Source organism: Tachypleus tridentatus, chromosome 10, assembly GCF_004210375.1.
Source record: "Tachypleus tridentatus isolate NWPU-2018 chromosome 10, ASM421037v1, whole genome shotgun sequence".
Classification (NCBI taxonomy): Eukaryota; Metazoa; Arthropoda; class Merostomata; order Xiphosura; family Limulidae; genus Tachypleus; species Tachypleus tridentatus.
In genome coordinates this window covers 120,224,523-120,241,204 of record NC_134834.1, presented here as the reverse complement: position 1 = coordinate 120,241,204, position 16,682 = coordinate 120,224,523, and the positions used below count along the sequence as shown (strand labels likewise).

The window sequence follows — 16,682 nt, the reverse complement described above, 5'->3', positions numbered from 1 at the left end:
ATAAGGTGTAAACACAAGATCAAATAACACTATATATAAAACAAGTCAATGATTAAATGATAAGGTGTAAAGACAAGATCAAATAACACTATATATAAAACAGGTTAATGATTAAATGATAAGGTGTAAACACAAGATCAAATAACACTATATATAAAACAGGTTAATGATTAAATGATAAGGTGTAAACACAAGATCAAATAACACTATATATAAAACAGGTTAATGATTAAATGATAAGGTGTAAAAGACAAGATCAAATAACACTATATATAAAACAGGTCAATGATTAAATGATAAGGTGTAAACACAAGCACCAAATAACACTATATATAAAACAGGTCAATGATTAAATGATAAGGTGTAAACACAAGCACCAAATAACACTATATATAAAACAAGTCAATGATTAAATGATAAGGTGTAAACACAAGCACCAAATAACACTATATATAAAACAAGTCAGATTAAATGATAAGGTGTAAACACAAGATCAAATAACACTATATATAAAACAGGTCAATGATTAAATGATAAGGTGTAAACACAAGCACCAAATAACACTATATATAAAACAGGTCAATGATTAAATGATAAGGTGTAAACACAAGCATCAAATAACACTATATATAAAACAGGTCAATGATTAAATGATAAGGTGTAAACACAAGCACCAAATAACACTATATATAAAACAAGTCAATGATTAAATGATAAGGTGTAAACACAAGATCAAATAACACTATATATAAAACAGGTCAATGATTAAATGATAAGGTGTAAACACAAGCATCAAATAACACTATATATAAAACAGGTCAATGATTAAATGATAAGGTGTAAACACAAGCACCAAATAACACTATATATAAAACAAGTCAATGATTAAATGATAAGGTGTAAACACAAGATCAAATAACACTATATATAAAACAGGTCAATGATTAAATGATAAGGTGTAAAACACAAGCATCAAATAACACTATATATAAAACAAGTCAATGATTAAATGATAAGGTGTAAACACAAGATCAAATAACACTATATATAAAACAGGTTAATGATTAAATGATAAGGTGTAAAGACAAGATCAAATAACACTATATATAAAACAGGTCAATGATTAAATGATAAGGTGTAACGACAAGATCAAATAACACTATATATAAAACAAGTCAATGATAAAATGAGAAGGTGTAAACACAAGATCAAATAACACTATATATAAAACAGGTCAATGATTAAATGATAAGGTGTAAACACAAGCATCAAATAACACTATATATAAAACAGGTCAATGATTAAATGATAAGGTGTAAACACAACACCAAATAACACTATATATAAAACAAGTCAATGATTAAATGATAAGGTGTAAACACAAGATCAAATAACACTATATATAAAACAAGTCAATGATTAAATGATAAGGTGTAAACACAAGATCAAATAACACTATATATAAAACAGGTCAATGATTAAATGATAAGGTGTAAACACAAGCATCAAATAACACTATATATAAAACAGGTCAATGATTAAATGATAAGGTGTAAACACAACACCAAATAACACTATATATAAAACAGGTCAATGATTAAATGATAAGGTGTAAACACAAGCACCAAATAACACTATATATGAAACAGGTCAATGATTAAATGATAAGGTGTAAACACAAGCACCAAATAACACTATATATAAAACAGGTCAATGATTAAATGATAAGGTGTAAACACAAGATCAAATAACACTATATATAAAACAAGTCAATGATTAAATGATAAGGTGTAAACACAAGCATCAAATAACACTATATATAAAACAAGTCAATGATTAAATGATAAAGTGTAAACACAAGATCAAATAACACTATACATAAAACAAGTCAATGATTAAATAAGGTGTAAACACAAGCATCAAATAACACTATATATAAAACAAGTCAATGATTAAATGATAAGGTGTAAACACAAGATCAAATAACACTATATATAAAACAAGTCAATGATTAAATGATAAGGTGTAAACACAAGATCAAATAACACTATATATAAAACAGGTCAATGATTAAATGATAAGGTGTAAACACAAGCACCAAATAACACTATATATAAAACAAGTCAATGATTAAATGATAAGGTGTAAACACAAGATCAAATAACACTATATATAAAACAGGTCAATGATTAAATGATAAGGTGTAAACACAAGCACCAAATAACACTATATATAAAACAAGTCAATGATTAAATGATAAGGTGTAAACACAAGATCAAATAACACTATATATAAAACAGGTTAATGATTAAATGATAAGGTGTAAAGACAAGATCAAATAACACTATATATAAAACAGGTCAATGATTAAATGATAAGGTGTAAAGACAAGATCAAATAACACTATATATAAAACAAGTCAATGATTAAATGATAAGGTGTAAACACAAGATCAAATAACACTATATATAAAACAGGTCAATGATTAAATGATAAGGTGTAAACACAAGCATCAAATAACACTATATATAAAACAGGTCAATGATTAAATGATAAGGTGTAAACACAACACCAAATAACACTATATATAAAACAAGTCAATGATTAAATGATAAGGTGTAAACACAAGATCAAATAACACTATATATAAAACAAGTCAATGATTAAATGATAAGGTGTAAACACAAGATCAAATAACACTATATATAAAACAAGTCAATGATTAAATGATAAGGTGTAAACACAAGATCAAATAACACTATATATAAAACAGGTCAATGATTAAATGATAAGGTGTAAACACAAGCACCAAATAACACTATATATAAAACAGGTTAATGATTAAATGATAAGGTGTAAACACAAGCATCAAATAACACTATATATAAAACAAGTCAATGATTAAATGATAAGGTGTAAACACAAGATCAAATAACACTATATATAAAACAGGTCAATGATTAAATGATAAGGTGTAAACACAAGCACCAAATAACACTATATATAAAACAGGTCAATGATTAAATGATAAGGTGTAAACACAAGATCAAATAACACTATATATAAAACAGGTCAATGATTAAATGATAAGGTGTAAACACAAGCACCAAATAACACTATATATAAAACAGGTCAATGATTAAATGATAAGGTGTAAACACAAGATCAAATAACACTATATATAAAACAGGTCAATGATTAAATGATAAGGTGTAAACACAAGCACCAAATAACACTATATATAAAACAGGTCAATGATTAAATGATAAGGTGTAAACACAAGATCAAATAACACTATATATAAAACAGGTCAATGATTAAATGATAAGGTGTAAACACAAGCACCAAATAACACTATATATAAAACAGGTCAATGATTAAATGATAAGGTGTAAACACAAGATCAAATAACACTATATATAAAACAGGTCAATGATTAAATGATAAGGTGTAAACACAAGCACCAAATAACACTATATATAAAACAGGTCAATGATTAAATGATAAGGTGTACAACACAAGCAATGATTAAATGATAATCAAATAACACTATATATAAAACAGGTCAATGATTAAATGATAAGGTGTAAACACAAGCACCAAATAACACTATATATAAAACAGGTCAATGATTAAATGATAAGGTGTAAACACAAGATCAAATAACACTATATATAAAACAGGTCAATGATTAAATGATAAGGTGTAAACACAAGCATCAAATAACACTATATATAAAACAGGTCAATGATTAAATGATAAGGTGTAAACACAAGATCAAATAACACTATATATAAAACAGGTCAATGATTAAATGATAAGGTGTAAACACAAGCACCAAATAACACTATATATAAAACAGGTCAATGATTAAATGATAAGGTGTAAACACAAGATCAAATAACACTATATATAAAACAAGTCAATGATTAAATGATAAGGTGTAAACACAAGTAAACACAAGCATCAAATAACACTATATATAAAACAAGTCAATGATTAAATGATAAGGTGTAAACACAAGCACCAAATAACACTATATATAAAACAGGTCAATGATTAAATGATAAGGTGTAAACACAAGATCAAATAACACTATATATAAAACAGGTCAATGATTAAATGATAAGGTGTAAACACAAGCATCAAATAACACTATATATAAAACAGGTCAATGATTAAATGATAAGGTGTAAACACAAGCACCAAATAACACTATATATAAAACAGGTCAATGATTAAATGATAAGGTGTAAACACAAGATCAAATAACACTATATATAAAACAGGTCAATGATTAAATGATAAGGTGTAAACACAAGCATCAAATAACACTATATATAAAACAGGTCAATGATTAAATGATAAGGTGTAAACACAAGCATCAAATAACACTATATATAAAACAGGTCAATGATTAAATGATAAGGTGTAAACACAAGCACCAAATAACACTATATATGTCAATGATTAAATGATAAGGTGTAAACACAAGATCAAATAACACTATATATAAAACAGGTCAATGATTAAATGATAAGGTGTAAACACAAGCACCAAATAACACTATATATAAAACAGGTCAATGATTAAATGATAAGGTGTAAACACAAGATCAAATAACACTATATATAAAACAGGTCAATGATTAAATGATAAGGTGTAAACACAAGCACCAAATAACACTATATATAAAACAGGTCAATGATTAAATGATAAGGTGTAAACACAAGCATCAAATAACACTATATATAAAACAGGTCAATGATTAAATGATAAGGTGTAAACACAAGCACCAAATAACACTATATATAAAACAGGTCAATGATTAAATGATAAGGTGTAAACACAAGCATCAAATAACACTATATATAAAACAGGTCAATGATTAAATGATAAGGTGTAAACACAAGCACCAAATAACACTATATATAAAACAGGTCAATGATTAAATGATAAGGTGTAAACACAAGATCAAATAACACTATATATAAAACAGGTCAATGATTAAATGATAAGGTGTAAACACAAGATCAAATAACACTATATATAAAACAGGTCAATGATTAAATGATAAGGTGTAAACACAAGATCAAATAACACTATATATAAAACAGGTTAATGATTAAATGATAAGGTGTAAACACAAGATCAAATAACACTATATATAAAACAGGTCAATGATTAAATGATAAGGTGTAAAGACAAGATCAAATAACACTATATATAAAACAGGTCAATGATTAAATGATAAGGTGTAAACACAAGCACCAAATAACACTATATATAAAACAGGTCAATGATTAAATGATAAGGTGTAAACACAAGCACCAAATAACACTATATATAAAACAGGTCAATGATTAAATGATAAGGTGTAAACACAAGCATCAAATAACACTATATATAAAACAGGTCAATGATTAAATGATAAGGTGTAAACACAAGCATCAAATAACACTATATATAAAACAGGTCAATGATTAAATGATAAGGTGTAAACACAAGCATCAAATAACACTATATATAAAACAGGTCAATGATTAAATGATAAGGTGTAAACACAAGCATCAAATAACACTATATATAAAACAGGTCAATGATTAAATGATAAGGTGTAAACACAAGATCAAATAACACTATATATAAAACAGGTCAATGATTAAATGATAAGGTGTAAACACAAGCATCAAATAACACTATATATAAAACAAGTCAATGATTAAATGATAAGGTGTAAACACAAGATCAAATAACACTATATATAAAACAGGTCAATGATTAAATGATAAGGTGTAAACACAAGATCAAATAACACTATATATAAAACAGGTCAATGATTAAATGATAAGGTGTAAACACAAGATCAAATAACACTATATATAAAACAGGTCAATGATTAAATGATAAGGTGTAAACACAAGCATCAAATAACACTATATATAAAACAGGTCAATGATTAAATGATAAGGTGTAAACACAAGCATCAAATAACACTATATATAAAAACAGGTCAATGATTAAATGATAAGGTGTAAACACAAGCACCAAATAACACTATATATAAAACAAGTCAATGATTAAATGATAAGGTGTAAACACAAGATCAAATAACACTATATATAAAACAGGTCAATGATTAAATGATAAGGTGTAAACACAAGCATCAAATAACACTATATATAAAACAGGTCAATGATTAAATGATAAGGTGTAAACACAACACCAAATAACACTATATATAAAACAGGTCAATGATTAAATGATAAGGTGTAAACACAACACCAAATAACACTATATATAAAACAAGTCAATGATTAAATGATAAGGTGTAAACACAAGCACCAAATAACACTATATATAAAACAAGTCAATGATTAAATGATAAGGTGTAAACACAAGCATCAAATAACACTATATATAAAACAAGTCAATGATTAAATGATAAGGTGTAAACACAAGCATCAAATAACACTATATATAAAACAAGTCAATGATTAAATGATAAGGTGTAAACACAAGCATCAAATAACACTATATATAAAACAAGTCAATGATTAAATGATAAGGTGTAAAAACAAGCATCAAATAACACTATATATAAAACAAGTCAATGATTAAATGATAAGGTGTAAACACAAGATCAAATAACACTATATATAAAACAAGTCAATGATTAAATGATAAGGTGTAAACACAAGATCAAATAACACTATATATAAAACAGGTCAATGATTAAATGATAAGGTGTAAACACAAGCATCAAATAACACTATATATAAAACAGGTCAATGATTAAATGATAAGGTGTAAACACAACACCAAATAACACTATATATAAAACAGGTCAATGATTAAATGATAAGGTGTAAACACAAGCACCAAATAACACTATATATAAAACAAGTCAATGATTAAATGATAAGGTGTAAACACAAGATCAAATAACACTATATATAAAACAAGTCAATGATTAAATGATAAGGTGTAAAAACAAGCATCAAATAACACTATATATAAAGCAAGTCAATGAGTAAATGATAAGGTGTAAACACAAGATCAAATAACACTATATATAAAACAAGTCAATGATTAAATGATAAGGTGTAAACACAAGATCAAATAACACTATATATAAAACAGGTTAATGATTAAATGATAAGGTGTAAAGACAAGATCAAATAACACTATATATAAAACAGGTCAATGATTAAATGATAAGGTGTAAACACAAGCACCAAATAACACTATATATAAAACAAGTCAATGATTAAATGATAAGGTGTAAACACAAGCACCAAATAACACTATATATAAAACAGGTCAATGATTAAATGATAAGGGTGTAAACACAAGCAGGTGTCAAATAACACTATATATAAAACAGGTCAATGATTAAATGATAAGGTGTAAACACAAGATCAAATAACACTATATATAAAACAAGACCAAATAACACTATATATAAAACAAGTCAATGATTAAATGATAAGGTGTAAACACAAGATCAAATAACACTATATATAAAACAGGTCAATGATTAAATGATAAGGTGTAAACACAAGCATCAAATAACACTATATATAAAACAGGTCAATGATTAAATGATAAGGTGTAAACACAAGCACCAAATAACACTATATATAAAACAGGTCAATGATTAAATGATAAGGTGTAAACACAAGCATCAAATAACACTATATATAAAACAGGTCAATGATTAAATGATAAGGTGTAAACACAAGCATCAAATAACACTATATATAAAACAGGTCAATGATTAAATGATAAGGTGTAAACACAAGCACCAAATAACACTATATATAAAACAGGTCAATGATTAAATGATAAGGTGTAAACACAAGATCAAATAACACTATATATAAAACAGGTCAATGATTAAATGATAAGGTGTAAACACAAGCACCAAATAACACTATATATAAAACAGGTCAATGATTAAATGATAAGGTGTAAACACAAGATCAAATAACACTATATATAAAACAGGTCAATGATTATATGATAAGGTGTAAACACAAGATCAAATAACACTATATATAAAACAAGTCAATGATTAAATGATAAGGTGTAAAGACAAGATCAAATAACACTATATATAAAACAGGTTAATGATTAAATGATAAGGTAAACACAAGATCAAATAACACTATATATAAAACAGGTCAATGATTAAATGATAAGGTGTAAACACAAGCATCAAATAACACTATATATAAAACAGGTCAATGATTAAATGATAAGGTGTAAACACAAGCACCAAATAACACTATATATAAAACAGGTCAATGATTAAATGATAAGGTGTAAACACAAGCACCAAATAACACTATATATAAAACAGGTCAATGATTAAATGATAAGGTGTAAACACAAGCATCAAATAACACTATATATAAAACAGGTCAATGATTAAATGATAAGGTGTAAACACAAGCATCAAATAACACTATATATAAAACAGGTCAATGATTAAATGATAAGGTGTAAACACAAGCATCAAATAACACTATATATAAAACAGGTCAATGATTAAATGATAAGGTGTAAACACAAGCATCAAATAACACTATATATAAAACAGGTCAATGATTAAATGATAAGGTGTAAACACAAGATCAAATAACACTATATATAAAACAGGTCAATGATTAAATGATAAGGTGTAAACACAAGCATCAAATAACACTATATATAAAACAGGTCAATGATTAAATGATAAGGTGTAAACACAAGATCAAATAACACTATATATAAAACAGGTCAATGATTAAATGATAAGGTGTAAACACAAGATCAAATAACACTATATATAAAACAGGTCAATGATTAAATGATAAGGTGTAAACACAAGCAATCAAATAACACTATATATAAAACAGGTCAATGATTAAATGATAAGGTGTAAACACAAGGTGTAAACACAACATCAAATAACACTATATATAAAACAAGTCAATGATTAAATGATAAGGTGTAAACACAAGATCAAATAACACTATATATAAAACAAGTCAATGATTAAATGATAAGGTGTAAACACAAGATCAAATAACACTATATATAAAACAGGTCAATGATTAAATGATAAGGTGTAAACACAAGCATCAAATAACACTATATATAAAACAGGTCAATGATTAAATGATAAGGTGTAAACACAAGATCAAATAACACTATATATAAAACAGGTCAATGATTAAATGATAAGGTGTAAACACAAGCACCAAATAACACTATATATAAAACAGGTCAATGATTAAATGATAAGGTGTAAACACAAGATCAAATAACACTATATATAAAACAAGTCAATGATTAAATGATAAGGTGTAAACACAAGATCAAATAACACTATATATAAAACAAGTCAATGATTAAATGATAAGGTGTAAACACAAGATCAAATAACACTATATATAAAACAGGTCAATGATTAAATGATAAGGTGTAAACACAAGCATCAAATAACACTATATATAAAACAAGTCAATGATTAAATGATAAGGTGTAAAAACAAGCATCAAATAACACTATATATAAAACAAGTCAATGAGTAAATGATAAGGTGTAAAACAAGTCAATGATTAAATGATAAGGTGTAAACACAAGATCAAATAACACTATATATAAAACAAGTCAATGATTAAATGATAAGGTGTAAACACAAGATCAAATAACACTATATATAAAACAGGTCAATGATTAAATGATAAGGTGTAAACACAAGCATCAAATAACACTATATATAAAACAAGTCAATGATTAAATGATAAGGTGTAAACACAAGATCAAATAACACTATATATAAAACAGGTCAATGATTAAATGATAAGGTGTAAACACAAGATCAAATAACACTATATATAAAACAGGTCAATGATTAAATGATAAGGTGTAAACACAAGATCAAATAACACAAATAACACTATATAATAAAACAAGTCAATGATTAAATGATAAGGTGTAAACACAAGATCAAATAACACTATATATAAAACAAGTCAATGATTAAATGATAAGGTGTAAACACAAGATCAAATAACACTATATATAAAACAGGTCAATGATTAAATGATAAGGTGTAAACACAAGCATCAAATAACACTATATATAAAACAGGTCAATGATTAAATGATAAGGTGTAAACACAAGCATCAAATAACACTATATATAAAACAGGTCAATGATTAAATGATAAGGTGTAAACACAAGCACCAAATAACACTATATATAAAACAAGTCAATGATTAAATGATAAGGTGTAAACACAAGATCAAATAACACTATATATAAAACAGGTCAATGATTAAATGATAAGGTGTAAACACAAGCACCAAATAACACTATATATAAAACAAGTCAATGATTAAATGATAAGGTGTAAACACAAGCATCAAATAACACTATATATAAAACAGGTCAATGATTAAATGATAAGGTGTAAACACAAGATCAAATAACACTATATATAAAACAAGTCAATGATTAAATGATAAGGTGTAAACACAAGATCAAATAACACTATATATAAAACAGGTCAATGATTAAATGATAAGGTGTAAACACAAGATCAAATAACACTATATATAAAACAAGTCAATGATTAAATGATAAGGTGTAAACACAAGCATCAAATAACACTATATATAAAACAGGTCAATGATTAAATGATAAGGTGTAAACACAACACCAAATAACACTATATATAAAACAAGTCAATGATTAAATGATAAGGTGTAAACACAAGATCAAATAACACTATATATAAAACAAGTCAATGATTAAATGATAAGGTGTAAACACAAGATCAAATAACACTATATATAAAACAGGTCAATGATTAAATGATAAGGTGTAAACACAAGCATCAAATAACACTATATATAAAACAGGTCAATGATTAAATGATAAGGTGTAAACACAAGCATCAAATAACACTATATATAAAACAGGTCAATGATTAAATGATAAGGTGTAAACACAAGCATCAAATAACACTATATATAAAACAAGTCAATGATTAAATGATAAGGTGTAAACACAAGATCAAATAACACTATATATAAAACAAGTCAATGATTAAATGATAAGGTGTAAACACAAGATCAAATAAACTATATATAAAACAAGTGATAAGGTGTAAACACAAGCATCAAATAACACTATATATAAAACAAGTCAATGATTAAATGATAAGGTGTAAACACAAGATCAAATAACACTATATATAAAACAAGTCAATGATTAAATGATAAGGTGTAAACACAAGATCAAATAACACTATATATAAAACAAGTCAATGATTAAATGATAAGGTGTAAACACAAGCATCAAATAACACTATATATAAAACAAGTCAATGAGTAAATGATAAGGTGTAAACACAAGATCAAATAACACTATATATAAAACAAGTCAATGATAAAATGACAAGGTGTAAACACAAGATCAAATAACACTATATATAAAACAGGTCAATGATTAAATGACAAGGTGTAAACACAAGATCAAATAACACTATATATAAAACAAGTCAATGATAAAATGACAAGGTGTAAACACAAGCATTAAATAATATAAAACAAGTCAACAATTAACAAACAACCTTAATACATTTTCTGTAATACACATAGCAGACTCCTATCTCTGCATACAGTGGTCACTAAGACAATATCTAATGTACTGCAGAAACTCCAGAAATGTAATTTAACAATTCTAGTAAATATTTCAAGAGCAAGTCACTCCAATAATGTAAAGATGGACTAAAATGAACAAGATTTGTTCATATAGAAACAATGTAGAGATAAAATACTCTTGTCAATATGAACACTGAAGAAGACAGAATTCAGCAGTGTAACATACATACAGCATTCTGTAACACTAAGCTATCTGCAGTAACTCATGAGACAGATGATAAAACAGAATAATGGGATATGAGCCATACATACACAGGGAAAAAAATGTTGAAAAACACCTTCTGTTTCCAAACTGATAACAGTTTCAGTCAACCTCACATAAAAACCAGCAAATTCTGAATATGCCTCTTCAAAGCATATAAATAGTTATTTAATTTACATTATAATTGGAGGCCATGAAATAGTGGATATCACACCAGCCTCTTTAGTAAGACCCAGTTTAATATTAGTAGAATGAAACATTGCTTCTTCTGTGATGTAGTATAACTTACAATCAAGGTTTGGAAAAGAACTGTTACTGTTCTACATTTTTACTTTAAACAATTTGGATTAGAACTATATCCCTCATTTATCTTTCTCCTCTTACAATATACATTCCAGATACGGTATGATCACAAATGATTTGTTATGACACATACAACTGGCTAGATCATACAGGGTAACTACTTTTGAAAGTAATACACTAAACAATGATTGTTTACAAAGTGCTCATTCATGTACTTTATAGAACTAGATATACATAACAATCTATCAAACAGAATTATTAAACTACAGATTTAGAGCAATCTCCTCCTGAAACTTAATTATAAAACTAGACATTCATAACTATCTCTTGAACTACAACTCACAGATTTGGAGCAATCTCATCCTGAAACTTAATTATGGACATTCATAACTATCACAACTCACAACTTTTAAACCTAGTTAAATTACATTTCACATTTAAGTCACATGAATGGCAGTTATTGATGCCACTTCTAACATACCCTGGCTCTTTTGCTTCATAGGGATAGAGAGCTTTGGCACATGGTATTGGTTGAACAACCTGTAGATGGTGCATGTATAATGTTATTAGTTTTATATATATCTATACAAGACATGCAGACTTCAGTTTCAAATTATGATATCTAATTAATACTGATCAAAGAAATTTACACTGATTAAATGTACCTGAAAGTGACACAACCAATAATACTGTTGACACTTGTATTCTAGGGTTTAGTTGTTTATTTAAATGTACTTTCTCTGTACTTACTAACTATAATTATTCAAAATTATGACATCACTCTAGTCACTATTTTATCAGGTCATCCCATAAGTGATGTCCAAAAATTTAATACAGAAAGTGCATCATCATTTCTGTCTTTGTAGAAGGCTTTAACAACTAAAATATGTAGTAGAACGTGTATAAAAATGTTCAGATAAATAAAAGAAACTAACTCAACTCCACCTATTCAGATCATTAATCAAATAAACCCTTAAGATGATGGATATGTCTGAGAAGCACATTAGACATATAATGCTTTACGAGTTTAAAAAAGGCAATAGTGCAACAGAAACTACATAAAACATTCAAGGTGTTTATAGTGTAGAGTCTCTCAATGAAAGAAAATGTCAAAGGTGGTATCAGAAGTTCAGATCAGGTGACTACAGCTTAAGTGATGCGCCACATTCAGGTTGTCCTGTTGAGTTTAATGATGACTTACTGTTGGCTGCACTTGATGAAGATTGTGCTGTAACAGTTGAAGAACTAGCACAGAAGTTTAACTTAATCCATTCAACAGTTCACAGTCACCTACAACAGCTTGGAAAGGTGTCGAAACTTGGAAAATGGGTCCCCCATGAGTTGACAGAAGTCAATCTTAGAGCAAGAGTGGATATTTACACTTCTCTGTACTCGTCAAGGTAACTCACATTTTGGGACAGGTTAAAGACTGGAGATGAAAAATGGATATTTTATAAAAATGTTAAGAGCCGCAGACAATGGCTCAGCGGAGGTAAACTGGCTAAAGCACAGCCCATAATGGACCTCCACTCTAGGTAAGTCTTGTTAAGTGTTTGGTGGGATATTGTTGGTGTGATCCAGTTTGAATTGATGCCATTAAGCGTAATGATTACTCAGACTTCTACTGTCAACAGTTAGAGTGCTTGAATGTTGCACTGAAAGAAAAGAGGCCTGCTTTGATAATCATAATGGTGTTGTGTTACACCAAAATAATCATGGCTCCATACAACAAGGATCATATCTGTAAAGTCTGAAGAGATAGACTGGGAAAACCTTCCACATCCTCCTTATCCTCCAGACCTTGCTCCATCTGATTATCATCTATTCCAAAGTTTGCTGAACTATCTTGATGGAAAAAAGCTTGGAACACATGAAGACATCAAAACTACCATCTCTACATTCTTTTCCTCTAAACCCCAAGAATTTTACAGAAGTAGCATACAGAAGTTTGTGAATCATTAGCAGGAAGTAATTAATAATAAAGGAACACACATTATTGATTAAATAACATTAAAAGCATTTGAAATCTTTTCTCTTTTCTGAACCTAAAACCAGACATTATTTAAGGGATGACCTGATATATATTTTCATGTAATAAATAAATACTTGTTACTGAATATTTATTTACATATTGAAAAATTGTGAACAAAATATATAAAAACACATCTGTCACGTTTTAATTTCAGAATTCCCAACCAAAGTTGGCATGCAAATAAATACAAAATTTTAACCTCACAAAACTAACCTTGTTTAAAACTAAAACATATGTTATTTCAAATCTATTATTCTCTACAAAATATAAACTAATGTTACATTTCATGTCTTGGCTACTTTTATTACTGAAATACACTGTACTATTTATTGCATTTTTGCTGGATTATAACAATAATAACAAAATTCTAATGTAAGCATACATATTAAAATAAAGCTAGAAAACACTGTATATTACAGAAATTGTTGCATCACATTTCACTTTCTCATGCAATACTGATCAAACATTATATTTTCCTTACATATAACATTAACTACAAAACCTTTTTAATTAGAAATTCAGCAGTAACCTTTGTTCCTGTTTAGACTAAAATAATGTGAATAAACCTGTCTTGATCAGTTGGTAGATCTAGTGGACATGATCATGATGTAGTATGAAACACATATATAACTAACTCTTACAGTGGAAACTTTCCATGCTTTACTGTGTACAAAAGTGAAAGAATTATAACAATTTCAATAACAAATAGCTTCACTGAAAAGTAACAAGGAGTTGTAATCACAAATGTATTTCTGAATCCCAAAATTTTAGTTTGGATTCTAAATCTTTTACTTATTTATATATTATTTTATCTTAAGCTAGCTTTACCCCTACATACACTGGTAACGATCAGTGTGTGTATATATTCTAACCATATTACCATTCAACACAGTAGTATGAATCTGATATCAGAGTTACCAGCTTTTCATATTACCATACACTGCTGACCTCACAACAGTTTGTACAGAAAATACTAAAACAATATACAGAGACACTGAAAAGAACTGTATATATACATTTAGTAGGTTAAATAAATTTTCCAAGTGAAACTTGAAAACTCCAAGATGGACAAAAGAATTTTCAACAGGTTAAGGTCCGAGACTAATGAACTTCATCATCTCACACACATATACAAATACTTTATTAACACATCCAATTTTGTGCATGTACTCAACAAACTCATACAGTTTACTAAACGCTGACCACATTTTTAAAATATATGCTTTGTAAGTTTGAAACTATTGTCCATTTTAGTTCTTTCATACAGGGATAATCTCATGGACCACTCTCATGCACTATCAGTTAAACAATAAATTATTGTCCACTTTACTTCTTCAATATGTAATCTCATGGACTACTCTCATGCACTATCAGTTAAACAATAAATTATTGTCCACTTTACTTCTTCAATATGTAATCTCATGGATTACTCTCATGTACTATCAGTTAAATGATAAATTATTGTCCACTTTTCTTCATCAATATGGGAATAATCTCATGGTCTACTCTCATGTACTATCAATTAAACAATAAATTATTGTCCACTTTACTTAGCTGATGTTTTGTATGTAGATAACTTTTGTCTTCAAGCATGCACAATTTATCATAAGGTTTGTACATATGAACTATAGATAAGTTCAATATAGGTGGTAATAGGAAAAAAAATCATAATATTACAAGTGAGGTATGTGTTTTTACTAATCTCCTGTTTATTATCATTAAGCAATACCTGTTTTGGAAACAGCTGTCCATCGCATGATCCGGCTGATACCTAAGTTGTCGAGGTGTCATTACATGGGGAGAATGAGGTATAGTTTGGTTACCAGAACTTCCACAAGAAGAGACTTCTAGCCTTAGGTCCAAGAGTGTCATTTCCTGTATTAGAGTTTCTGGTAAACCTAGAGTTGTTCTTTATTCCTTCCAGTAAGCGGATCAGTAAGATGTTACAAGGCAGGTCTTCTACCTTAGTGTCAACCAGTACCCGACACTCGGGACACCGTAGCTCCTTGTGGGAGTTAACAATCTCCTCTAGACACCGACGACAAAATGTATGTTGGCATGGCAACACTTTGCTTGAGGTATCCAATTGTTCTAAACATACAGAGCACTCCAAAATGTCATTCAGAAAGGTTTCATCCATGCTGGGAAAACACTTACACACATGTGTATTGTTCGTAAGTGACAGAAACCATTAAAACATTGTGACCTGAAAAAGAAACAACAGTATGACATATTAATTAAATAATCAGCAATAACACAACATACACCGACTCTTTTTACACATAGTGTTTAATTAGTTTCTGTTTAGATTCATACCTTTTAATATTCTGGATGACTTGAGCTTGTGATATAACAGAAGGTATGATTGATCTGTTACACCACACTACAATAAAGGATTTCAAAAATATAAATAATTTAAAATAAA

At 27.9% G+C, this 16,682-nt stretch overlaps 1 protein-coding gene across 1 annotated transcript in view; it reads right to left on the bottom strand.

Annotated features, from left to right (window-relative positions):
* LOC143227909 (E3 ubiquitin-protein ligase SH3RF1-like) overlaps positions 1-16,397 on the bottom strand; it is a 67,529-nt gene extending 51,132 nt beyond the window's left edge. The window contains exons 1-2 of the mRNA XM_076459267.1: positions 16,110-16,397; positions 12,707-12,765 (exon numbers count right to left, since the gene is read on the bottom strand). Coding sequence (XP_076315382.1) covers positions 12,707-12,765; positions 16,110-16,397 — 347 coding nt within the window. The remainder of the gene's footprint in view (positions 1-12,706; positions 12,766-16,109) is intronic.
* Positions 16,398-16,682: the final 285 nt, after the last annotated feature.